The sequence below is a fragment of the Oncorhynchus clarkii genome, chromosome 17, assembly GCF_045791955.1.
Source record: "Oncorhynchus clarkii lewisi isolate Uvic-CL-2024 chromosome 17, UVic_Ocla_1.0, whole genome shotgun sequence".
Classification (NCBI taxonomy): domain Eukaryota; kingdom Metazoa; phylum Chordata; class Actinopteri; order Salmoniformes; family Salmonidae; genus Oncorhynchus; species Oncorhynchus clarkii.
The window spans coordinates 34,795,839-34,822,794 of NC_092163.1; the positions used below are offsets into that span (position 1 = coordinate 34,795,839).

Sequence of the window (26,956 nt, forward strand, 5' to 3'; positions counted from 1 at the left end):
TAGTGCACGACAGTGGCTTGGAAAAATATTCACCCCCCTTGGCATTTTTCCTGTTTTGTTGCCTTACAACCTGGAATTAAAATACAATTTTGGGGGGGTTGTATCATTTAATTTACACAACATGCCTATCACTTTGAAGATGCAACATATTTTTTATTGTGAAACAAACAAGAAATAAGACAACAACAAAAAACTTGAGCGTGGTTAACTATTCACCCCCCTAATGTCAATACTGTGTAGAGCCACCTTTTGCAGTCATTACAGCTGCAAGTCTCTTGGGGTATGTCTCTATTATCTTGGCACATCTAGCCATTGCCCATTCTTTAAGGCAAAGCTGCTCCAGCTCCTTCAAGTTGGATGGGTTCCGCTGGTGTACAGCAATATTTAAGTCATCCCATAGATTCTCAATTGGATTGAGGTCTGGGCTTTGACTAGGCCATTCCAAGACATTTAAGTGTTTCCCCTTAAACCACTCGAGTGTTGCTTTAGCAGTGTGCTACGGGTCATTGTCATGCTGGAAGGTGAACCTCCGTCCCAGTCTCAAATCTCTGGAAGACTTAAACAGGTTTCCCTCAATAATTTCCCTGTATTTAGCGTAATCCGTCATTCCTTCAATTCTGACCAGTTTCCCAGTCCCTGCCGATGGAAAAATATCCCCACAGCATGATGCTGCCACCACCATGCTTCACTGTGGGGATGATGTTCTCGGGTGATGAGAGGTGTTGGGTTTGCGCCAGACATAGTGTTTTCCTTGATGGCCATAAAGCAAAATGTTTGTCTCATCTGACCAGAGTACCTTCTTCCATATGTTTGGGGAGTCTCCCACATGCCTTTTGGCGAACACCAAACGTGTTTGCTTATTTTTTTCTTTAAGCAACGGCTTTTATCTGGCCACTCTTCTGTAAATTGCACACAAAACTGTATTTTTTTGTGAAGAATCAACAACAAGTGGGACACAATCATGAAGTGGAACGACATTTATTGGATATTTCAAACGTTTTTAACAAATCAAAAACTGAAAAATTGGGCGTGCAAAATTATTCAGCCCCTTTACTTTCAGTGAGGCAAACTCTCTCCAGAAGTTCAGTGAGGATCTCTGAATGATCCAATGTTGACCTAAATGACTAATGATGATATATACAATCCACCTGTGTGTAATCAAGTCTCCGTATAAATGCACCTGCACTGTGATAGTCTCAGAGGTCCGTTAAAAGCGCAGAGAGCATCATGAAGAACAAGGAACACACCAGGCAGGTCCGAGATACTGTTGTGAAGAAGTTTAAAGCCAGATTTGGATACAAAAATATTTCCCAAGCTTTAAACATCCCAAGGAGCACTGTGCAAGCAATAATATTGAAATGGAAGGAGTATCAGACCACTGCAAATCTACCAAGACCTGGCCGTCCCTCTAAACTTTCAGCTCATACAAGGAGAAAACTGATCAGAGATGCAGCCAAGAGGCCCATGATCACTCTGGATGAACTGCAGAGATCTACAGCTGAGGTGGGAGACTCTGTCCATAGGACAACAATCAGTCGTATATTGCACAAATCTGGCCTTTATGGAAGAGTGGCAAGAAGAAAGCCATTTCTTAAAGATATCCATAAGAAGTGTCGTTTAAAGTTTGCCACAAGCCACCTGGGAGACACACCAAACATGTGAAAGAAGGTGCTCTGGTCAGATGAAACCAAAATTGAACTTTTTGGCAACAATGCAAAACGTTATGTTTGGCGTAAAAGCAACACAGCTGAACACACCATCCCCACTGTCAAACATGGTGGTGGCAGCATCATGGTTTGGGCCTGCTTTTCTTCAGCAGGGACAGGGAAGATGGTTAAAATTGATGGGAAGATGGATGGAGCCAAATACAGGACCATTCTGGAAGAAAACCTGATGGAGTCTGCAAAAGACCTGAGACTGGGACGGAGATTTGTCTTCCAACAAGACAATGATCCAAAACATAAAGCAAAATCTACAATGGAATGGTTCAAAAATAAACATATCCAGGTGTTAGAATGGCCAAGTCAAAGTCCAGACCTGAATCCAATCGAGAATCTGTGGAAAGAACTGAAAACTGCTGTTCACAAATGCTCTCCATCCAACCTCACTGAGCTCGAGCTGTTTTGCAAGGAGGAATGGGAAATAAATTCAGTCTCTCGATGTGTAAAACTGATAGAGACATACCCCAAGCGACTTACAGCTGTAATCGCAGCAAAAGGTGGCGCTACAAAGTATTAAGTTAAGGGGGCTGAATAATTTTGCACGCCCAATTTTTCAGTTTTTGATTTGTTAAAAAAGTTTGAAATATCCAATAAATGTCGTTCCACTTCATTATTGTGTCCCACCCACTTGTTGTTGATTCTTCACAAAAAAATACAGTTTTATATCTTTATGTTTGAAGCCTGAAATGTGGCAAAAGGTCGCAAAGTTCAAGAGGGCCGAATACTTTCGCAAGGCACTGTATGTCATTTAAACTGACATATTAGTTATATGTCATTTATGTTACTTATGTCACTATGGTGACTTAAAACCACCACCTTGCTTTGACGTTGAGACTTGTCTTTTCTCTCAGGACATTGCTACCATGCAGCTGTGTGCCAACAAGCTGGACAAGAAAGACTTCTTCGGCAAGTCAGACCCATTCCTGGTCTTCTACCGCAGTAATGAAGACGGAACGTGAGTGTGTGTGTGCGTGTGTCAAGATGAGTTCTCTTCCCACATTGTCTGATATGTAGATCCAAATATATGAATGAATCTGTCACAAGTATTTTGGAGAAAACAAAGACTTTCATTTATTTGGTATTTGTGGCTTATACTTCTAGGGCTATGCCTTTTCATCCCTGTACTTAGTGGTCCTTGTGTGTACTGTGTTGAAATGGGGACCATATAAATACAATTACTAGAACAGGAGGAAAAGCACCTCAGACCACAGCCATTCGACTGCACCCTTATGGGTAATTCGATTTCCGTAGGTTCACCATCTTCTTTGGTATTTGTGGTTGATACTTCTAAGGCCTATGTTCCATCCCTGTACAGTATCTGTATTCAGAGCTCCTTGTGTGTGCTGTGTACCGTAGGTTCACCATCTGCCATAAGACGGAGGTGGTAAAGAATACTCTGAACCCTGTGTGGCAGCCCTTCACCATCCCTGTACGAGCCCTCTGTAATGGAGACTATGACAGGTGAGTGACGCAGACAGTCAAGAGATCAAAGGTCACTTAGTACCCAGGGTAAAGGCATGACCACACTGAACAAAAATATTAATGCAAAATTGTAACGGTCATCATTGCATGAAGAAGTGGACCAAAGCGCAGCGTGGTAAGTGTTCGTGATTTATTAATAGAACTGAACACTGAATAACAAAAACAACAAAGAGAATGAACAAAACCGAAACAGATCTGTCTGGTGCAGACACAAAAACAGAAAACAACTACCCACATAACACAGGTGGGAAAAGGCTACCTAAGTATGGTTCTCAATCAGAGACAACGATAGACAGCTGCCTCTGATTGAGAACCTCACCCGGCCAAACACACAGAAATAGAATACAAAACATAGAATGCCCACCCCAACTCACGCCCTGACCAAACCAAAATAGAGACATAAAAAGGATCTCTAAGGTCAGGGCTTGAAAAACATGCAGCAATTTCAAAGATTTTACTGAGTTACCGTTCATACAAGAAAATCAGTCAATTGAAATATATTCATTAGGCTTTCACATGACTGGGAATACAGATATGCATCTGTTAGTCACAGATACCTTAAAAAAAGGTAGAGGCGTGGCTCAGAAAACAAGTTAGTATCTGGTGTGACCATTTGCCTCATGCAGCGCGACACATCTCCTTCCCATTTGATTGTGGCCGTGGAATGTTGTCCCACTCCTCTTCAATGGCTGTTCAAAGTTGCTGGATATTGGATCTGGAACACCCTGTCGTACACCTGTCTATCCAGAGCATCCCAAACATGCTCAATGGGGTGACATGTCTGGTGAGTAAACAGGCCATAGAAGAACCGGGAAATTTCCAGCTTCCAGAAATTGTGTACAGATTCTCGTGACATGGGGCAGTGCATTATCATGCTGAAACATGCGGTGATCGCGGCGGCTGAATGGTACAACAATGGACCTCAGGATCTCTTCACGGTGTCTCTGTGCATTCAAATTGCCATTGATAAAATGCAATTGTGTTCGTTGTCCGTAGCTTTATGCCTGCCCATACTATAACCCTACCTCCACCACGGGGCACTCTTTTCACAAAGTTGACATCAGCAAACCGCTCGCCCATACACGCTGTCTGCCATCTGCCCAGTACAGTTTAAACCAGGATTAATCCGTAAAGAGCACACTTATCCAGGCTGCCAGTGGCCATAGGAGGTGAGTATTTGCACACTGAAGTTGGTTATGACGCCAAACTGCAGTCTGTTCAAGACCCTGGTGAGGATGACAAGCATGCAGGCGAGCTTCCCTGAGACGGTTTCTAATAGTTTGTGCAGAAATTATTACGTTGTGCAAACCCACAGTTTCATCAGATGTCCGTGTGGCTGGTCTTAGACCATCCCGCAGGAGAAAAAGCCGGATGTGGAGGTCCTGGTCTGGCGTGGTTACACATGGTCTGCGGTTATGAGGCCGGTTGGACGTACTGCCAAATTCTCTAAAACAACGTTGGAGGAGGCGACTTATGTTAGAGAAATTAACATTCAATTCTCTGGCAGCAGCTCTGGTGGACATTCCTGCAGTCAGAGTGCCAATTGCATGCTCCGTCAAAACTTGAGACATGTGGCATTGTGTTGTGTGACAAAACTGCACATTTTAGAGTGGCCTTTTATTGTCCCCAGCACAAGGTGCACCTGTGTAATGATCATGCTATTTAATCAGCTTTTTGATATGCCACACCTGTCAGGTGGATGGATTATCTTGGCAAAGGAGAAATGCTCACTGACATGGATGTAAACAAATTTGTGCACAACTTTTGAGAGAAATAAGCTTTTTGTGCGAATGGAAAAGTTCTGGGATCTTTTATTTCAGCTCATGAAACATGGGACCAACACTTTACATGTTGTGTTTATATTTTTGTTCAGTATATTTGGAAGTTTCATGTGGTTTTCTGTAGATTTCCTGTACATTGTCCCTACTGTTACATTTGGTCATTGAGCAGAAACTTTTAGTCAAAGCAACTTTGGATACTGTAGCAGGTACTCTATATTCAGTAAAACCAGGGATTTTTTTTCCTGATAGCTAAATGAGTTTGGTGTAACAACTGGGGGAGTTCCCATTATGCCTTCCATACAACTGAGCCATTGGCAGGGCTGTGGGACTAAGTAGCCAATGATTTGTGGTTTTGTCACTGTCTGTGCTCAATACTAAGGACTATGGAATGTTGCTGTAGTATGATGTACTACAGTACCCATGATGCTCTGTGGTGGTCAGAATAATGCCAGCAGTCGGCCATATTGTCTCAAAGGCCAGCGCTGGTGTTATTGGGACCAACATGGAGGTTCCACAACGTTTCGTTTTATCTTTGGTTATTACACACACACACATGCACACAAACACACACACCCTCACACAATCACACAATATTACTGATTTATGCAAAGTGCAAATGTCAATTAATCGTATTTTATTGTTAAAATCAAATCAAATTTATTTATATAGCCCTTCGTACATCAGCTGATATCTCAAAGTGCTGTACAGAAACCCAGCCTAAAACCCCAAACAGCAAGCAATGCAGGTGTAGAAGCACGGTGGCTAGGAAAAACTCCCTAGAAAGGCCAAAACCTAGGAAGAAACCTAGAGAGGAACCAGGCTATGTGGGGTGGCCAGTCCTCTTCTGGCTGTGCCGGGTGGAGATTATAACAAAACATGGTCAAGATGTTCAAATGTTCATAAATGACCAGCATGGTCGAATAATAATAAGGCAGAACAGTTGAAACTGGAGCAGCAGCACAGTCAGGTGGACTGGGGACAGCAAGGAGTCATCATGTCAGGTATTCCTGGGGCATGGTCCTAGGGCTCAGGTCAGTTTAAACTGGAGCAGCAGCACGGTCAGGTGGACTGGGGACAGCAAGAAGTCATCATGTCAGGTATTCCTGGGGCATGGTCCTAGGGCTCAGGTCAGTTTAAACTGGAGCAGCAGCACGGCCAGGTGGACTGGGGACAGCAAGGAGTCATCATGTCAGGTAGTCCTGGGGCATGGTCCTAGGGCTCAGGTCCTCCGAGAGAGAGAAAGAAAGAGAGAAGGAGAGGATGATCACATCAGTGACAACCCACTCAGGTGACGCACCCCCTCCAGGGACGGCATGAGAGAGCCCCAGTAAGCCAGTGACTCAGCCCCTGTAATAGGGTTAGAGGCAGAGAATCCCAGTGGAAAGAGGGGAACCGGCCAGGCAGAGACAGCAAGGGCGGTTCGTTGCTCCAGAGCCTTTCCGTTCACCCTCCCACTCCTGGGCCAGACTACACTCAATCATATGACCCACTGAAGAGATGAGTCTTCAGTAGAGACTTAAAGGTTGAGACCGAGTTTGCGTCTCTGACACGGGTAGGCAGACCGTTCCATAAAAATGGAGCTCTATAGGAGAAAGCCCTGCCTCCAGCTGTTTACTTAGAAATTCTAGGGACAATTAGGAGGCCTGCGTCTTGTGACCGTAGCGTACGTGTAGGTATGTACGGCAGGACCAAATCAGAGAGATAGGTAGGAGCAAGCCCATGTAATGCTTTGTAGGTTAGCAGTAAAACCTTGAAATCAGCCCTTGCTTTGACAGGAAGCCAGTGTAGAGAGGCTAGCACTGGAGTAATATGATCAAATGTTTTGGTTCTAGTCAGGATTCTAGCAGCCGTATTTAGCACTAACTGAAGTTTATTTAGTGCTTTATCCGGGTAGCCGGAAAGTAGAGCATTGCAGTAGTCTAACCTAGAAGTGACAAAAGCATGGATTAATTTTTCTGCATCATTTTTGGACAGAAAGTTTCTGATTTTTGCAATGTTACGTAGATGGAAAAAAGCTGTCCTTGAAATGGTCTTGATATGTTCTTCAAAAGAGAGATCAGGGTCCAGAGTAACGCCGAGGTCCTTCACAGTTTTATTTGAGACGACTGTACAACCATTAAGATTAATTGTCAGATTCAACAGAAGATCTCTTTGTTTCTTGGGACCTAGAACAAGCATCTCTGTTTTTTCAGAGTTTAAAAGTAGAAAGTTTGCAGCCATCCACTTCCTTATGTCTGAAACACATTCTTCTAGCAAGGGCAATTTTGGGGCTTCACCATGTTTAATTGAAATGTACAGCTGTGTGTCATCCGCATAGCAGTGAAAGTTAACATTATGTTTTCGAATAACATCCCCAAGAGGTAAAATATATATTGAAAACAATAGTGGTCCTAAAACGGAACCTTGAGGAACACCGAAATTTACAGTTGATTTGTCAGAGGTCAAACTATTCACAGAGACAAACTGATATCTTTCCGACAGATAAGATCTAAACCAGGCCAGAACTTGTCCGTGTAGACCAATTTGGGTTTCCAATCTCTCCAAAAGAATGTGGTGATTGATGGTATCAAAAGCAGCACTAAGGTCTAGGAGCACGAGGACAGATGCAGAGCCTCGGTTCGATGCCATTAAAATGTAATTTACCACCTTCACAAGTGCCGTCTCAGTGCTATGATGGGGTCTAAAACCAGACTGAAGCATTTCGTATACATTGTTTGTCTTCAGGAAGGCAGTGAGTTGTTGCGCAACAGCCTTTTCTAAAAATTTTGAGAGGAATGGAAGATTCGATATAGGCCGATAGTTTTTTATATTTTCTGGGTCAAGGTTTGGCTTTTTCAAGAGAGGCTTTATTACTGCCACTTTTAGTGAGTTTGGTACACATCCGGTGGATAGAGAGCCGTTTATTATGTTCAACATAGGAGGGCCAAGCACAGGAAGCAGCTCTTTCAGTAGTTTAGTTGGAATAGGGTCTAGAATGCAGCTTGAAGGTTTAGAGGCCATGATTATTTTCATCATTGTGTCAAGAGATATAGTACTAAAACACTTGAGCGTCTCTCTTGATCCTAGGTCCTGGCAGAGTTGTGCAGACTCAGGACAACTGAGCTTTGAAGGAATACGCAGATTTAAGGAAGAGTCCGTAATTTGCTTTCTAATAATCATAATCTTTTCCTCAAAGAAGTTCATGAATTTATCACTGCTAAAGTGAAAGTCATCCTCTCTTGGGGAATGCTGCTTTTTAGTTAGCTTTGCGACAGTATCAAAAAGGAATTTCGGATTGTTCTTATTTTCCTCAATTAAGTTAGAAAAATAGGATGATCGAGCAGCAGTAAGGGCTCTTCGGTACTGCACAGTACTGTCTTTCCAAGCTAGTCGGAAGACTTCCAGTTTGGTGTGGCGCCATTTCCGTTCCAATTTTCTGGAAGCTTGCTTCAGAGCTCGGGTATTTTCTGTGTACCAGGGAGCTAGTTTCTTATGAGAAATGTTTTTAGTTTTTAGGGGTGCAACTGCATCTAGGGTATTGCGCAAGGTTAAATTGAGTTCCTCAGTTAGGTGGTTAACTGATTTTTGTCCTCTGGCGTCCTTGGGTAGACAGAGGGAATCTGGAAGGACATCAAGGAATCTTTGTGTTGTTTGTGAATTTATAGCACAACTTTTGATGATCCTTGGTTGGGGTCTGAGCAGATTATTTGTTGCAATTGCAAACGTAATAAAATGGTGGTCCGATAGTCCAGGATTATGAGGAAAAACATTAAGATCCACAACATTTATTCCATGGGACAAAACTAGGTCCAGCGTATGACTGTGACAGTGAGTGGGTCCAGAGACATGTTGGACAAAACCCACTGAGTCGATGATGGCTCCGAAAGCCTTTTGGAGTGGGTCTGTGGACTTTTCCATGTGAATATTAAAGTCACCAAAGATTAGAATATTATCCGCTATGACTACAAGGTCCGATAGGAATTCAGGGAACTCAGTGAGGAACGCTGTATATGGCCCAGGAGGCCTGTAAACAGTAGCTATAAAAAGTGATTGAGTAGGCTGCATAGATTTCATGACTAGAAGCTCAAAAGACGAAAACGTCATTTTTTTTTTTGTAAATTTAAATTTGCTATCGTAAATGTTAGCAACACCTCCGCCTTTGCGGGATGCACGGGGGATATGGTCACTAGTGTAGCCAGGAGGTGAGGCCTCATTTAACACAGTAAATTCATCAGGCTTAAGCCATGTTTCAGTCAGGCCAATCACATCAAGATTATGATCAGTGATTAGTTCATTGACTATAATTGCCTTTGAAGTAAGGGATCTAACATTAAGTAGCCCTATTTTGAGATGTGAGGTATCATGATCTCTTTCAATAATGACAGGAATGGAGGTGGTCTTTATCCTAGTGAGATTGCTAAGGCGAACACCGCCTTAGCAATCTCAATAGGACAAACATTGTTAACCTGTAGTGACACCCCATCCTGTGAATGGGATCGTTGTAATCATCTGACACTAATTAGCATAATGCAACGGACATAAATCTTCCTAGAAAATATTCCTATTCATGAAAATCACAAGTGAAATACATTGGAACACAGCTTAGCCTTTTGTTAATCACCCTGTCATCTCAGATTTTCTAAATATGCTTTACAGCCAACGCTAGAAAAGCATTTGTGTAAGTTTATCATAGCCTAGCATAGCATTATGCCTTGCTAGCAGCAGGCAACCTTGTCACGGAAATCAGAAAAGCAATCAAATTAAATCTTTACCTTTGATGAACTTCTGATTTTTTCACTCACGAGACTTCCAGGTAGACAGCCAAAGTTCATTTTTTCCCAAAAGATTATTTTTGTAGGCGAAATAGCTTCATTTGTTCTTCACGTTTGGCTGAGAAATCGCCCGGAAATTGCGGTCACCACAACGCCGAAAAATTCAACAGAAATGCGTAAAACTACGTCACAATGCTGTAGACACCTTGGGGAATACGTAGAAAGCGTAAGCTTGTTGATGGTACATTCACAACCACACAAAATATTGACACTTCGGGCCCAATTTGGACATTTTCACTTAGGGGTGTATTCAATTTTGTTGCTAGCGGTTTAGACATTAATGGCTGTGTGTTGAGTTATTTTGAGGGGACAGCAAATTGACACTGTTATACAAGCTGTACACTCACTACTTTACATTGTAGCAAAGTGTCATTTCTTCAGTGTTGTCACATGAAAAGATATACTCAAATATTTACAGAAATGTGAGGGGTGTATTCACTTTTGTGATATACTGTATATTGATCATCACCTCATATTTCTCAAGGGACATACTGTGTTTGCCTCCCTCTCTTCTTCTCTTTCCCAAACACGTAGTTACATATAAGTAATAATGCCCGAGAAGCCGGTGTTTGTTGGATATATTGGCACGGGCGTTGTTAGGCCCGAAATGATCACCAAATAATGATCGACATATTCTCCTTAAAAACTTTATTTTGATAAATGTATTCATACTATTTCATCCTTCCACAAGATATAGTCCCGATGCAAATCTAGGGTTGCTGGAGATGTGACCCAGTCGTTTGTTCTTTTTGTTCTATATCTATAGACGCAACCCAGTCGTTCGTTCTAAATGTTGTATTGCCAAACCGACTGGCAAAGTTATTTTCCTTTGCTTGCTAGCTAGCCATCTACGGCTAATTTACAGTCACGTCAAAAAGTGCAGACAGAATAACCGCAAAGTAGCTGTATTTGCATTTGTTTAAGCTGTTTTCTAGTGAAGATGTATTTCGATACATCCATAACAATGAGCTTATGATGCCTGACTTTGCCTGGCAGAAAAATAGTGCTCTCTTGTCAGGACATTGTTCAGAAAAAAAAGACAATCCATGACATTCATTTGAGCTGATTTTAATCAATGAAACCATATATTCTCTTTGTTATCCACCACAGCTGACTCATGTGATAATGCCGGTGTTTGTTGGATATATTGGCACGGGTGTCTCCCTTGGGTCCAGATAATTCTTTGTGGCCTCGTTATATGCGAGAGTGGCGTATCTGAAAGAGAGAATGCGTTGTTATAATATTGATTTCCAGTAGCCTACTTATGAGTGCAACTTAGAAATAACACAAACAGGCCATGAACAACATACCTTAGGCCGTTCTTGTCTGTTTTTACGAGGAATGAGTTGGGCTTTAATTGTCTGGTGTATGTAACTGGAGGTCAAACCACACTTTCTGGACCAGACCCCTTGGTGTACTGAGATTCAGAGCCTGGGAGTTTTGGAGCTGGGGCATGTCCTAATCGGTAATGGGAGGGTGGCTGTATGTGATATTTTTTCCTTGCTTTCTTAACTGTTTGATGTTGCCCAGACATACATTATTTGAGGTGGTAAATTCAGTGTCCTTCATAAGGCACCAGCTGCCACCAATGGAATGCTAGGTAGCTACTTATGCTGTACTGCTCCCACTTCCCATTTAGAATATTTCCATAAAACTGTCGGAGAAGGTTAAACTCTTCCTTCGTGACAGTTTGGAAGTCAGCAACTTTTTTTATTTTTTTGCTAGCCAGCCCTCGAAGCAACGCATAGCCCAGTTTGTATTCTGAACTGTGTTTTTTTCGTTGTGGCTTTTCTCTAGGCCATTCAATGCAGTATCCTCAAAAAAATATATTTTTTTTTTTGCCATTCATCCATAGTCATGCCGCAGAAAAGATCATAAGAAATGTTCCACTCATCCATTTTAGTTTTTGCTGGAATGCGGTTTTAACCAATCAGCATTCAGGATTAGACCCATCCGTTGTATAATACAAACTCCAAACTTTTGACTAGTTTTGTGTGTGTATCTAATATATATATTTCTCATGTCATTGCTTACATGTATGCATAAATAAGACCTTATAGATGCCAAGTATTGGTCATGATATGGTTTCAGTTTTTTTTGTAATTTGAAATAGATTTCTAAGTCTTTTTGTAAATGATTGTAAAGCCCAATATGGATTGACATGTGTATTTCCAGTGTTATTACTGTTGTTCAAGCTTCTGTAGTGTATCATCTTTCATTTCTCTCTTTCTCACTTTATCTCTCTCTCTCTCACACACACACACACACAGCCGCAAACCCGCACGCACACACAAACCCGCACGCACATACACACACACACACACACACACCCTCTCTTCGATTCTCATCGTTCTCTCGTATCTTCCCTTTCTCCAGGACAGTCAAGGTGGACGTGTATGATTGGGACAGAGATGGAAGGTAATTTTCTCTCTCTTCTCGCTTCCCTCCTCCCCCTTGTTTCTTCACTCATTAATTTCATTTACAATCTCCAGACAGCCTCAGACGCTCCAAGTCTCCCTCAAATGTCATCCCTCGTTCTTTCTCTGGAGGGGAATCTTCATCACCTTATTAGTCCAGTGACATTGGGATGGGGGGGATGAGGGGGGTGAGAGGGACTCTCCACCATAAGCACACACAACCATAATTCACTGACCGGAACTTTAAAAGGTTGGCGGTAATATCAAAAGCGAGAGGGTTTATGAATATGAGTGTTGACTGACTCCCTCCATCTCTCTGTCCTCTTTCCCTCTCTCCTTCTTCACTGATGGTGGCTACTAATGTGCCCACGGGGCTTCCTCTCTAAATATCACACGCAGATTGATAGCGGGCAGGTCCTATTTTGGCTTTAGGTGATGGTATTTAGATGTACAGAGAGGGGACGGGGTTGGTGTTTCCTTTAGTATAATACTCTTTCAGATGCTGCAGGTGTTACTCTCGCAACTATTCCCACAGTCATGACTTCATTGGCGAGTTCACCACCAGCTACAGAGAATTCTCCAGAGGCCAGAGCCAGTTCAACGTCTATGAGGTAAAAAAAAGTAAAAATAACAGTAACACTTAAATTATTGCAGTGGACTAAGTCAGGGGTCACACAGAGTGTTTCTTGGTGGTCTTAAATAAATCTACTTTGAAACTAAAATATACAGCTCACACACATGGTTCTGGGCTTTAAAAAAAAGAAGACACCTGTACCATGTCAGATATAGAGTTGAAATGTATTAAATGTTGAGTTTGCATCCCAAAATTACACTTCAGATACTGTACATCACAGAAGACTGAAATATAACAAAACTGTTTCACATAGAAACACAGGATTTTCGGGCAAACAACAAAAAAATGTGTATTAATTATGAAAAATATGAATAACATTCCATTAGGAAAGGGCTACAGCCTGCAGGTATAACCCAACGAGCACAAGACGTTAAAAAGACATTGGGAAAACAAATTTTACGTCTTGTGCTCACTGGGAATTTCTGACTTTTTTAAAGCATGTTTGTCTGTTTGTTTATGTTGTCTCTCTATGTAGGACATTTTTTACTGACTAATATTGAAGTACACATGTACACAGCACACAGCTGTTACTCAAATAAGACATCAGAAAACATATTATATCTTTAATAATGAGATGAGCATTTTTGTGATTTACCCATTTGAAGCTTCACATTTTCCAATTCTTACGACTTCACTTAGATATCCCCGCTGTGAAAAGAATGTTATTTTTCATCCGTCCTCTATCACTTAGAATATGACATGTTCCATACGGTCAGTTTCTTTCCATACCACACTTTCACACAGCAAACTATGCGGTGAAATCAAACTAGTCATCTTTTCAATGTACGCATCTTTCCTCTTTTTGTCCAGGTTCTAAACCATAAAAAGAAAGGCAAGAAGAAGAAATACATCAATTCAGGGACAGTAAGAACCTTTGAGCTTGAGCTTTCCATTGTCCATCTATCATATGTTTTATAGATAGGATTCATTGCCAATGTGATATGTCATATGCATTCAAGGTTTTGCTTTGGCCATCTCTTTCTCTTCCCTCTCTCTCTATTTCACTTGCCCTCTTCCTGTTTCTGCTTATATCCCTTTCCTTATATCCCCCCCCCTCTTTATCTCTCTCTCACTGTTTCTCTCCCCTCTCTCCCTATTTCTCCCCCCTCTCCTTCTCCTCCTCTCTCCCTCCCCTGAAGGTCACACTGCTGTCCTTTAAAGTGGAGTCAGAATACACGTTTGTAGACTTCATCCGGGGAGGGTGAGCCAAATCTTTGTGACGTTCCATTAACATTAGAGGCTACTCTTAATAATGTTGATGAGCCGTTGATGGCTCGCTCAGCCTGGCTTTCATGTCTGAAATGGTTTTGTATTGTTTAAACAGACAATGTCCTTTTTAGTCTTTATTATGTTTTTGTCTTGTAACGTTTGGGTTATTCAGTGTAATTCATCATTGTCTCCCCAGGACGCAACTCAACTTCACAGTGGCCATCGATTTCACAGCGTCTAATGGTAAGTGTGGCAGAATCACTTATACGAGTCGTAGGGCTCTATTAAAGGACTAGTTTCCCCAAACTTCTTTCAATATAATCTTACTTTAACATTTGTCAAAGCAGGGCCAAATATTGCCAGCAATATTTTACTATCAAATGAAAGTTAGATACTGCAATGCTGTAGCTTCTTGTCAGTGGATGCTGATGGAATTGAACCCACGGCCTTGTGGCTGTAGGTTAATAGGTCAATAGCATAGCACTTATCTATATCAATGTATTCAACGTGCATTCTAAGACAAGTAGTATGATAGTGTGAAACGTTGCCTGTTTGGCCTATGCCTTTTTTGTACTTGATGTGTGTGTTTTGTATTTTGTGTGATGTGTCGTAGAGCTCATTTGAAAATGAGACCTGGGTCTCAATATGACTTCCCTTTCTAAAGAAAGGTTTAAAAAATATGTAACGAAATAACCAATGCTCTGTTTCTGTGTTCCAGGTAACCCATCCCAGCCCACCTCTCTGCACTACATGAGTCCCTACCAGATGAATGCCTACGCAATGGCCCTGAAGGCTGTGGGGGAGATCATCCAGGATTACGACAGTGACAAGATGTTCCCTGCCTACGGCTTTGGAGCAAAGCTGCCCCCGGATGGCAAGATCTCCCATGTCTTCCCACTGGTGAGAGAGTGATGGAGGGAGGGAGCAGTTGTTGTTGATATGATGAAACATTTTTTTATTGTCTTTATGATGGACTTACTGTGGGTAATGAACAGGCACAGTTGTATTTCTTGCAATGAGGTGCTGGTACTTTATGCTGCAGTATTTACTGATCCACAGAAGAGTCCTCAGTCCTTGGGAACTATATAAATACTATTTGATGACAACGTCCCTTCTGTAAGGTGTTTTTTTGCTTTCACGCTTTTACAGATGTGAAGTTGCCATCCACAATGCTTTCTTTATTCATACACTTCCCTTTGCTGATAAGAGTTCATGTCAAATGAGAGTTGGAAACTAAAATGGTGTATGTCCATCTGTCGGGCTCAGTTGAGAGACCTTGCTGTTTCTTGAAATAGAGTCCTGTTCTATTTTTGAGTAGTCCATGCTACTGAACACCACCCATATCAATTTGTATCCAAGGCTGACTGATGCTCCAAGAATAATAAATGTTTCATTTGCTCTATTATATTGCTTGCAAAACGTGTTTCCCCCTATAACATTGTGTATTTATTTTTGTATTATTTACATTTTTTTCTTTCTGCATTGTTGGGACGGGTCCGTAAATAAGCATTTCACTGTCAGTCTACACCTGGTTACAAAGCATGTGTAGCGGGGTGCGTAATTGGCGGCAGAGAAGTCAGGCGCAGGAGAGCAGAACTGGGTGATAACCGGAGATTTATTAGCAAAACCAACGGCAACCAGAACAACAAGATACATGGGCACAAAAATAACCCGTCGTGCGCTCACGAGGAACGTGCACAAGCACTACAATAAATAATCCCACACAACGACATGGGGGGAACAGAGGGTTAAGTACACAACAAGTAATTGAGGAAATTGAAACCAGGTGTGAGGAACCACAAGACAAAACACATGGAAAATGAAAAGTGGATCGATGATGGCTAGAAGACCGGCGATGCCGAGCGCCGAGCGCCACAAGGAGGGGACCCGACTGAGTGGTGGAGTGAGTTCTGAGCCATCTCGGCCCAGGGCACGAACCCTGCCCACTGCCCCGGCCGATCCTGGCAATACGACCGCAGAAACCTGCCCACATCCTGGTTCACTCTCTCCACCTACCCATTACTCTCGGGATGAAACGCCGAGGTAAGGCTGATCGAGACCCCCAGACGTTCCATGAATGCCTTCCAGACCCTCGAAGTGAACTGGGGACCTTGATCAGACACTATATCCTCAGGCACCCCGTAGTGCCGGAAGACGTGCGTAAACAAGACCTCCGCAGTCTGTAGGGCCGTAGGGAGACCTGGCAGAGGGAGGAGACGACAGGACTCAGAGAACCGATCCACAATGACCAGGATCGTGGTGTTTCCCTGTGAGGGAGGTCGGTAAGAAAATCCACCTGCAGGTGCGACCAAGGCCGCTGTGGAGCGGGTAAGGGGTATAGCTTCCCTCTGGGTAGGTGCCTAGGAGCACACCGAGCAGGAGGAAAGATAAACCCTCATGTCCTTGGCCAAGGTAGGCCACCAGTACTTCCCAACCAAACAGCACACCATACGACCGATCCCAGGATGACCAGAGGAGGGTGACGTGTGGGCCCAATAGATCAACCGGTGACGGACAGCAGACGGAACGTACAGACGCCCAGTGGGACACTGGAGGGGAGCGGGCTCTGCACGTAACGCCTGCTCAGTGTCCGCGTCCAGCTCCCACACTACTGGCGCCACCAGGCAGGAGGCCGGCAGTATGGGAATGGGATCCATGGGCCGCTCCTCTGTGTCATACAGTCGGAACAGTGCGTCTGCCTGTAGGAAAGGGAAAAAACAAAACAGGTGAAAAACATGGCCCAACTTGCCTGGCGAGGGTTCAGTCTCCTCGCTGCCCGGATGTACTCCAGATTGCGGTGGTCAGTCCAGATGAGAAAAGGGTGTTTAGCCCCCTCAAGCCAATGTCTCCATGCCTTCAGAGCCATGACAACAGCCAACAGCTCCCGGTCCTCCACGTCATAGTTTAGCTCCACCGTGCTTAGCTTCTTCGAGAAGAAGGCACAGGGTGGAGCTTCGGTGGCATACCCAAGCGCTGAGAGAGCACGGCTCCTATCCCAGCTTCGGACGCGTCCACCTCCACTGTTAACGCCAAAGAGGGAACCGGATGGGCCAGCACGGGAGCCGAGATAAACAGAGCCCTCAGGTGACCAAACGCCCTGTCCGACTCAGCCGACCACTGCAAACATACCGGGCCCCCCTTCAGCAGTGAGGTAATGGGAGCCGCTACCTGACCAAAACCCCGGATAAACCTCCGGTAGTAATTGGCAAACTCTAGGAACCGCTACACTTCCTTTACCGTGGTGGGAGTGAAATCCTCGAAATGGTCCAGCGCCGCATCTCCTTCTCCCCACACGGCGTTGGCCCACTCCAAGGCTTTCCCAGAGAGGCACGAGACGAGGGCGGACACCCTCTCACGACCTGAAGGAGCCGGGTGGACGGTTGCCGGGTAGAGGTCGAGCTGCAACAGGAAATCCTGGCAGCGTGCAGCCGTCCCATCATACTCCCGGGGAAGGGCGAGACGAATCCCACTGGGACTGGGTGAAGGGGGGGGGGGGGGGGGGGGGCGAGTAGTGGAGACCATGATTGTGCTGGTGGAGGCGCTGGAGGAACTGCCTGTCTCTCCCAGCGGTCTATAGTTTGGACAACGCGGTCCATGGCGGCGACGAGATGGTGGAGCATCGCCTCATGCTCCCAGACGCGCCTCCTCCACCCCTATTCCAGGGGCACCTGCTCCTGCTGACTCCATATGTGCGGTGTGCGATTCTGTAGCAGGGTGCGTAATTGGCGGCAGAGAAGTCAGGCACAGGAGAGCAGAACTGGGTGATAACCGGAGATTTATTAGCAAAACCAACGGCAACCAGAACAACAAGATACATGGGCACAAAAATAACCCGTCGTGCGCTCACGGGGAACGTGCACAAGCACTACAATAAACAATCCCACACAAAGACATAGGGGGAACAGAGAGTTAAGTACACCACAAGTAATTGAGGGGATTGAAACCAGGTGTTAGGAAAAACAAGACAAAACACATGGAAAATGAAAAGTGGATCGATGATGGCTAGAAGACCTGCGACGCAGACCGCCGAGCGCAGCCTGAAGGAGAGGTCCCGACTTCGGCGGAAGTCGTGACTGCATTTGACAATAAATTGTATTTAACTTCCTAGGACTGTTAGTAATCAAAATATGGTCAACTGTGAAATACTTTTTTTGCTAACTTAAATTATCCCAATACCTATCAGAGCTGTGTTATGCCTACTGACCTGAGGCAAAAAAAACACTCACACTCGTATACTATATATACAGTGCCTTGCGAAAGTATTCGGCCCCCTTGAACTTTGCGACCTTTTGCCACATTTCAGGCTTCAAACATAAAGATATAAAACTGTATTTTTTTGTGAAGAATCAACAACAAGTGGGACACAATCATGAAGTGGAACGACATTTATTGGATATTTCAAACTTTTTTAACAAATCAAAAACTGAAAAATTGGGCGTGCAAAATTATTCAGCCCCCTTAAGTTAATACTTTGTAGCGCCACCTTTTGCTGCGATTACAGCTGTAAGTCGCTTGGGGTATGGCTCTATCAGTTTTCCATATCGAGAGACTGACATTTTTTCCCATTCCTCCTTGCAAAACAGCTCGAGCTCAGTGAGGTTGGATGGAGAGCATTTGTGAACAGTAGTTATCAGTTCTTTCCACAGATTCTCGATTAGATTCAGGTCTGGACTTTTACTTGGCCATTCTAACACCTGGATATGTTTATTTTTGAACCATTCCATTGTAGATTTTGCTTTATGTTTTGGATCATTGTCTTGTTGGAAGACAAATCTCTGTCCCAGTCTCAGGTCTTTTGCAGACTCCATCAGGTTTTCTTCCAGAATGGTCCTGTATTTGGCTCCATCCATCTTCCCATCAATTTTAACCATCTTCCCTGTCCCTGCTGAAGAAAATCAGGCCCAAACCATGATGCTGCCACCACCATGTTTGACAGTGGGGATGGTGTGTTCAGCTGTGTTGCTTTTACGCCAAACATAACGTTTTGCATTGTTGCCAAAAAGTTCAATTTTGGTTTCATCTGACCAGAGCACCTTCTTCCACATGTTTGGTGTGTCTCCCAGGTGGCTTGTGGCAAAATTTAAACGACACTTTTTATGGATATCTTTAAGAAATGGCTTTCTTCTTGCCACTCTTCCATAAAGGCCAGATTTGTGCAATATACGACTGATTGTTGTCCTATGGACAGAGTCTCCCACCTCAGCTGTAGATCTCTGCAGTTCATCCAGAGTGATCATGGGCCTCTTGGCTGCATCTCTGATCAGTCTTCTCCTTGTATGAGCTGAAAGTTTAGAGGGACGGCCAGGTCTTGGTAGATTTGCAGTGGTCTGATACTCCTTCCATTTCAATATTATCGCTTGCACAGTGCTCCTTGGGATGTTTAAAGCTTGGGAAATCTTTTTGTATCCAAATCCGGCTTTAAACTTCTTCACAACAGTATCTCGGACCTGCCTGGTGTGTTCCTTGTTCTTCATGATGCTCTCTGCGCTTTTAACGGACCTCTGAGACTATCACAGTGCAGGTGCATTTATACGGAGACTTGATTACACACAGGTGGATTGTATTTATCATCATTAGTCATTTAGGTCAACATTGGATCATTCAGAGATCCTCACTGAACTTCTGGAGAGAGTTTGCTGCACTGAAAGTAAAGGGGCTGAATAATTTTGCACGCCCAATTTTTCAGTTTTTGATTTGTTAAAAAAGTTTGAAATATCCAATAAATGTCGTTCCACTTCATGATTGTGTCCCACTTGTTGTTGATTCTTCACAAAAAAAGACAGTTTTATATCTTTATGTTTGAAGCCTGAAATGTGGCAAAAGGTCGCAAAGTTCAAGGGGGCCGAATACTTTCGCAAGGCACTGTATATATAACATCATTGCGTGATGAAAACACACATCGTCAGAAGATCCGTATTGGCATGATTCAGAACGGAGTATCCTTAGTTTCTTGTGATTTCCTGCGAAGTCTGACAATGACTACCCACCCTTACAGCCCACATAAATGACACGCTGAACACATTACATTAAAGGGTCAATCAGTAGTTGCTACATCCATTTTTTGGACATATAAATTAATTATATGTACCCATTGATTCTTAAAGAATATAACTTATAAATGCCTCATGAGCTTAGTTCACCTGTCGTACTAATCATAACCCAAAATATAAACTTGTTTTACTACAATGTTTGTCAACAAAGTAAATGTAAACAAACACTATATAGCCTCAAAACATGGTTAAAACTATCATTTTGATATCATGTATGGTCAGTCCTTGCATCCATAGCTCTGTCTATGAATTTGAGAGTGGTACCATTTCTCCAGCCCCATCCCTTAGCTTTTTACCAAAACGGGTGGGGAGAACGCTTTGTTGTTGTTTCTACTGTTGGTTGATGCTTCAACATGGTGTGGTAAAGTCACGAAGAACACGAGAATCTCTAAATATGTCAACATAAAACACAAATTGCAGCACCATTGTGTAAGCCAATGAGCTAGCGTCAGCTTCAAGTAGTTATGTGAAGTGATTGAACAAGGGTAGAGCAAGGGTGGGGAAAATGTAAAAACTCCATCTGTGGATGTGGAAAAGTGCAAAACAAAAAGGGACAAGACAGACACCGACCGAAATAGACTTTAGAGGACGTAGCGCTTAGCTTATTTTCATGAGCCGATGAAGAAAGAATAACAAACACTAAACACGAAGAAGAAAAAAACTAGTTCTCCTCGGATTCTATCTCCCTGGACAGATACTTCAGAGGAGGAAGAAAAAGGGGAGGACTTCCTGAACAAATAAGTGTAAAAAAAACAATAGGAGTCTTATTTTCAGCTAATTTTAGACCCAAAGCTGGAGGAATTCGTCACACAGAAGTCTCCTTGATGTGAAGGAAATGACGCGAAGGTCAGGTCTGTAATGAGACTATGTTGTAAGGTCTCAATGCCATCCATAAGCCTTTACAAAATAGATTTTCATAACAGTTCATGACAACGGCACCAGTAATGCTGTCCATATTTTTAACCGATGTATAGAAAGTTCAGGTCTAAACACCAGTGCTGGTCAATTTTGATAAACAAATTGATAAAGAGAAAGATATGGATGCCACACAGGTTATTTTCTCTTTATATATTTTATTATTTTCAGTATCAGCTAATAGCCCCATGCCAAGACAGGGACACATCTGACTAAATCAATCAGTCTGAATCATCTTCCTCTGTCTTATGATTCATAGATGTCTGACCTCAAAATTCCCTCTCAAATTATATCAAATTGTAGCATTATATCAGATTTGTGAAAGACATGCTTCGCAGTATCCAAAAAGTGCTATTGTTCTCCCCAAAGTGTCTGAAACCAGTGAGTACGTTGTGACACAAAGTGACACCATTGCTGTCGAGATTCATCACTGCTTTTTAACTTGGCTCATTTCCGAATGGGCCACCGCTAAATCAGCTCTCCCAATTAGAGCTCACCTCGGCGTGACGAAGCCCAAGCAAGTCATGCAAAGAGATCTTTTAATTAGACCACATTGTCTGATCCTGCTGGAAGAGGAGGGCTGCCTCAACTCATAAGAAAATCCAATTATATTTATCACATGCTTCGTAAACAACAGGTGTAGACTAAAAGGCTCTGCATGGTAAATCTGACTTCTGCAGTTGCCGTACATCGTTTACTGTGATACGGCCTCTGCAGAAGTCGCCCTGACTTCTTGCGCTTCGTGGAGCAGAGCTGATGTCACGCAAATTAGTTTGTATTTATACTTGACCCCCCGCCACCACCTACCATCAAACGATCATGTCAATGCGGAGATGGACGAAGCCCTCCACATGGTTACAAAATTTGGGAGGCGCACACGTGATACGGTGCTCAATTTAACTTCTGCATGCCTCCGGAGGCACCACAATTGCGTCACTCCCTCCATACGGAGCCTCCTACCACATTTTTGGATCAAGCATAATTTGGCTTTAACAGTGAAATGCATACTTACGGGTCCTTTTCCAACAATGCAGAGTTAAAGATAAAGATATACACTACATGGCCAAAAGTATGTGGCCACCTGCTCGTCGAACATCTCATTCCAAAATCCTGAGAATTTGGTCCCCCCTTTGCTGCTATAACAGCCTCCACTCTTCTGGGAAGGTTTTCCACTAGATGTTGGAACATTGCTGCGGGGACTTGCTTCCATTCAGCCACGAGCATTAGTGAGGTCGGGCACTGATGTTTGGCGATTAGGCCTGGCTCGCAGTCGGCGTTACAATTCATCCGAAAGTTGTTCAATGGAGTTGAGGTCAGGGCTCTGTGGAGGCCAGTCAAGTTCCACACCATTCTCGCTAAACCTTTTCTGTATGGACCTTGCTTTGTGCACGAGGGCATTGTGAGCTGAAACAGGAAAAGGCCTTCCCCAAACTGTTGCGACAAAGTTGGAAGCACAGAATCATCTAGATTGTCTATGTATTCTGGACCGTTATGATTTCCCGTCACTGACACTAAGGGGCCAAACCATTATTCCTCCTCCACCAGAATTTACAGCTGGCACTATGCATTGGGGCAGGTAGCGTTCTCCTGGCATCGGCCAAACCCAGATTCGTCCGTCAGACTGACAGATAGTGAAGCATGACTCATCACTCCAGAGAACTTGTTTCCACTTCTCCAGAGTCCAAAGGCGGCGAGCTTTATACCACTCCAGTTGACGCTTGGCATTGTGCATAGTGATCTTAGGCTTATGTGTGGCTGCTCGGCCATGAAAACCCATTTCATGAAGCTCCGGACGAACAAAGATTGTGCTGACGATGCTTTCAGCGGCAGTTTGGAACTCAGTAGTGACTGTTGAAACCGAGGACAGACGATTTTTATGCGCTATGCGCTTCAGTACTCACGGTGCCATTCTGTGAGCTTGTGTTGGCTACCACTTCGCGGCTGAAGCGTTGTTGCTCCTTGACGTTTCCACTTCACAATAACAGCACTTACAGTTGACAGGAGCTGCTCTAGCAGGGCAGAAATTTGCCAAACTGACTTGTTGGAAAGGTGGCATCATATGGCGATGCCTCGTTGAAAGTCACTGAGCTCTTCAGTACGGGCCATTCTACTGCCAATGTTTGTCTATGGAGATTGCATGGCTGTCTGTATAGAACTGTCAGTAACGGCTGTGGCTAAAATAGCCGAATCCACAAATTTGAAGGGGTATCCACATACTTTTGTAGTCTGTTTTATATATATATATATATATATACATACATACATACATACATACATACATACAACAGTATGAGTTGGTTAAAAAAAAGTGTATGTGTGTGTTGGGCTGTCAGTGTAAGTATGTGTGAACTTGAGCATAGAGTCAGGGCAAGAGAGTTAATTAGGGGTAGCCCCCTTTAAAAAATGTTTTTGCCTAAAATGACATACCCAAATCTAACTGCCCCTGAAGCAAGGATGTGCATATTCTTGGTACCATTTGAAAGGAAACACTGAAGTTTGTGGAAATGTGAAAGGAATGTAGGAGAATATAACAATAGATTTTGTAGAAGAAAATACAAAGACAAAAAACAACCAGTTGTTTTCTACCACCATCTTTGAAATGCCACAGAAAGGTCCCTACATCTAGCCATCACTCTGGTTGTAATTGCGATGGTGTCCACAAGATGGCAGTGCATGTGCAAAGTTTCAGTCGGATAACTTGAAGTATAAGAAAACTACATAACATTTAGTGTAAAGTCACCCAGGTACACTTGGGCAAATTGTGAAGGAGACATTTACATTCACATAAAAAAAATCTGCAAGAATATCATCAAATCTGTATACTTGGACTTTGATTTAGCTTTTCCAGTATTAGTAGCCATATTATAAGTTCAACATTTGCAAAACACCCAGTTTTCATAACTTCATAACTCTCCATATTCTTAAAATGTTTGTCCAAAAGGAAAAGGCTTGATGTCGCACAAGGTTAGTAGCAACTTTTTTGCAACAAATACTGGGTTTCCACATACTCCCGTAAAGCCCCGCTCATTGGCTATTTAGCTGGCTTTGTTAGATTGGTGATTATTTTACAAAGTTACAGTCAATCAAGTGAATGCCCGCGCCATCGGTGTGCCACTCTCTGACCAAATGTGGTGTCCTATAGGATATACTACACTCCTAATGATATAGTCTGGTTACATTCTAGGATCTCTGAGGAATAAATACGAACGTGGTTTGACTGATTGAAACAACGTTTAGGGTTAGATTTTCACAGATTCCTTTCTTTGCAAATTGAACGAGTGGAAATACAAAATCGATCATGCATGCCATATGGACCTTTTTAGGATATTAAAAATTATGATCTCTAACTAAATTACACTTCATGTTATCTCTGGGACCCTTTGGATGATAAATCAGAGCAAGATTTCAGGATGTAAGTACACATTTCACCTTTAGAGGTAAATTTATCAAACCTATAGTGGGGAAAAAGGTGTTTTGTTGTTAGGAGCGCTCCTCAAACAATAGCATGGCATTCTTTTTGCAGTAATAGCTACTGTAAATTGGACAGTGCATTTTATATTAACAAGAATTTAAGCTTTCAGCCAATATAAGACACTTATATGTACCGACATTTGTTGTTTCTCTAAAATCTGCGATCGTGACACACGGCGTTGCTTGATTTACAACTGTCCCGGGTGAGTACTGGGCCGTACCCACCACACTCTATAGCGTCTTGCGGTTGGGTACCTTCCATTTGCCATATCAAGCGGTGATGCAGCCAGTCAAGATGTTCTCAATTGTGCAGCTGTAGTGCTTTTTGAGGATCTGAGAGCCCATGCCAAATCTTTTCAGTCTCCTGAAAGGGAAGAGGCGCTGTCATGTCCTCTTCACAACTGTGTCCGTGTGTGTGGACCATGTTAATTCCTTAGCGATGTGGACACCATGGAACTTGAAGCTCTAGACCTGCACCACTACAGCCCTATTGATGTGGTTGGAGGCGTGCTCTCCCCTTCATTTCCTGTAGTCCACAATCAGCTCCTTTGACTTGCTGATGTTGAAGGAGAGGTTGTGGTCCTGGCACCACACTGACAGGTCTCTGACGTCCTCCCTATAGGTTGCCTCATCATCGTCGGTGATCAGTCCTACCACCGCCGTGTCATCAGCAAACTTGATAATGGTGTTGGAGTCGTGCGCAAATGTGCTACCACGCAGTCGTGGGATAACATGGAGTACAGGAGGGGACTAAGCACTCACCTCTGCGGGGCCCCCGTGTTAATGGTCAGCGTGGAGGATGTGTAATTGCCTACCATCACCACCTGGGAGTGGCCTGTCAGGAAGTCCAGGATCCAGTTGCAGAGGGAGGTGTTCAGTCCCAGGGTCCTGAGCTTGGTGATTCGTTTGGAGGGGACTATGGTGTTGAATGCTGAGCTGCAGTCAATGAACAGCATTCCTATATAGGTATTCATTTGATACAGGTGGGTGAGGGCAGTGTGGATTGCATTAGAGATTGCATCATCTGTAGATCTGTTGGGGTAATATGCGAATTGGAGTGGGTCCAGGGTGTCTGGGGTGATGGTGCTGATGTGAGCCATGACCAGCTTTTCAAAGCATTTCATGGTTATAGATGTGAGTGCTACGGGGCAATAGTTATTTAGGCAGGCTACCTTGGCGTTCTTGGGCACGGGGAGTATGGTCGTCTCCTTGAAACAAGTTGGTATTACAGACCGGGTCAGGGATAGGTTGAAAATGTCAGTGAAGATCCTTGCCAGCTAGTCAGCACATGCTCTGAGTATGCGTCTTGGTATTCCGTATGGCCCCTTTGTAATCTGTGATAGTTTGCCAGCCCTACCACATCCATCGGTTGTCAGAGCTGGATTTGATCTTAGTCCTGTATTTTTTGATCCTAGTCCACATAATTTTCCTTCCTCATGATGCCATAAATTTCGTGAAGTGCACCAGTCCCTCCTGCAGCAAAGCACCCCCACAACATGATGCTGCCATTGGGATGGTCTTCTTCGGTTTGCAAGCGTCCCCCCTATTCCTCCAAACATAACTATGGTCATTATGGCCAAACTGTTCTGTTTTTGTTTCAATCAGACCAGAGGACATTTCTCCAAAAGGTACGATCTTTGTCCCCATGTGCAGTTGCAAACCTTAGCTTGGCTTTTTTATGTCGGATTTGGAACAGTGGCTTTTTTCTTCTTCTTTTTTTTAACCTTTATTTAGGTAGGCAAGTTCTCAGAACAAGTTCTCATTTGCAACTGCGACCTGGCCAAGATAAAGCATAGCAATTTGACACATACAACAACACAGAGTTACACATGGAATAAACTAAACATATTCAATAATACAGTAGAAAAAATAAAATAAAAGTCTATATACAGTGAGTGCAAATGAGGTAAGACAAGGGAGTTAAGGCCATAAATAGGCCATGGTGGCAAAGTAATTACAATATAGCAATTTAACACTGGAATGGTAGATGTGCAGAAGATGAATGTGCAAGTTGAGATACTGGGTGCAAAGGAGCAAGATACATAAATAAATATAGTATGGGGATGAGGAAGGTAGGTAGATGGGCTGTTTACAGATGGGCTATATACAGGTGCAGTGATCTGTGAGCTGCTCTGACAGTTGGAGCTTAAAGCTAGTTAGGGAGATATGAGTCTCCAGCTTCAGAGATTTAAATTTTGTTCCAGTCATTGGCAGCAGAGAACTGGAAGGAAAGACGACCAAAGAAGGAACTGGCTTTGGGGGTGACCAGTGATATATACCTGCTGGAGCGCGTGCTACGAGTAGGTGCTGCTATGGTGACCAGTGAGCTGAGATAAGGCGAGGCTTTACCTAGCAGAGACTTGTAGATAACCTGTAGCCAGTGGATTTGGTGACGAGTATGAAGCGAGGGCCACCAACAAGAGCATACAGGTCGCAATGGTGGGTAGTGTATGGGGCTTTGGTGA

General features: G+C 43.4%; 1 protein-coding gene across 1 annotated transcript in view; it reads left to right on the forward strand.

Moving 5' to 3' along the window:
• LOC139370743 (copine-9-like) overlaps window positions 1-26,956 on the forward strand; it is a 193,592-nt gene that overhangs the window by 134,117 nt on the left and 32,519 nt on the right. The window contains exons 9-16 of the mRNA XM_071110413.1: window positions 2,573-2,676; window positions 3,078-3,182; window positions 12,172-12,213; window positions 12,712-12,823; window positions 13,657-13,710; window positions 13,986-14,047; window positions 14,252-14,298; window positions 14,774-14,955. Coding sequence (XP_070966514.1) covers window positions 2,573-2,676; window positions 3,078-3,182; window positions 12,172-12,213; window positions 12,712-12,823; window positions 13,657-13,710; window positions 13,986-14,047; window positions 14,252-14,298; window positions 14,774-14,955 — 708 coding nt within the window. The remainder of the gene's footprint in view (window positions 1-2,572; window positions 2,677-3,077; window positions 3,183-12,171; window positions 12,214-12,711; window positions 12,824-13,656; window positions 13,711-13,985; window positions 14,048-14,251; window positions 14,299-14,773; window positions 14,956-26,956) is intronic.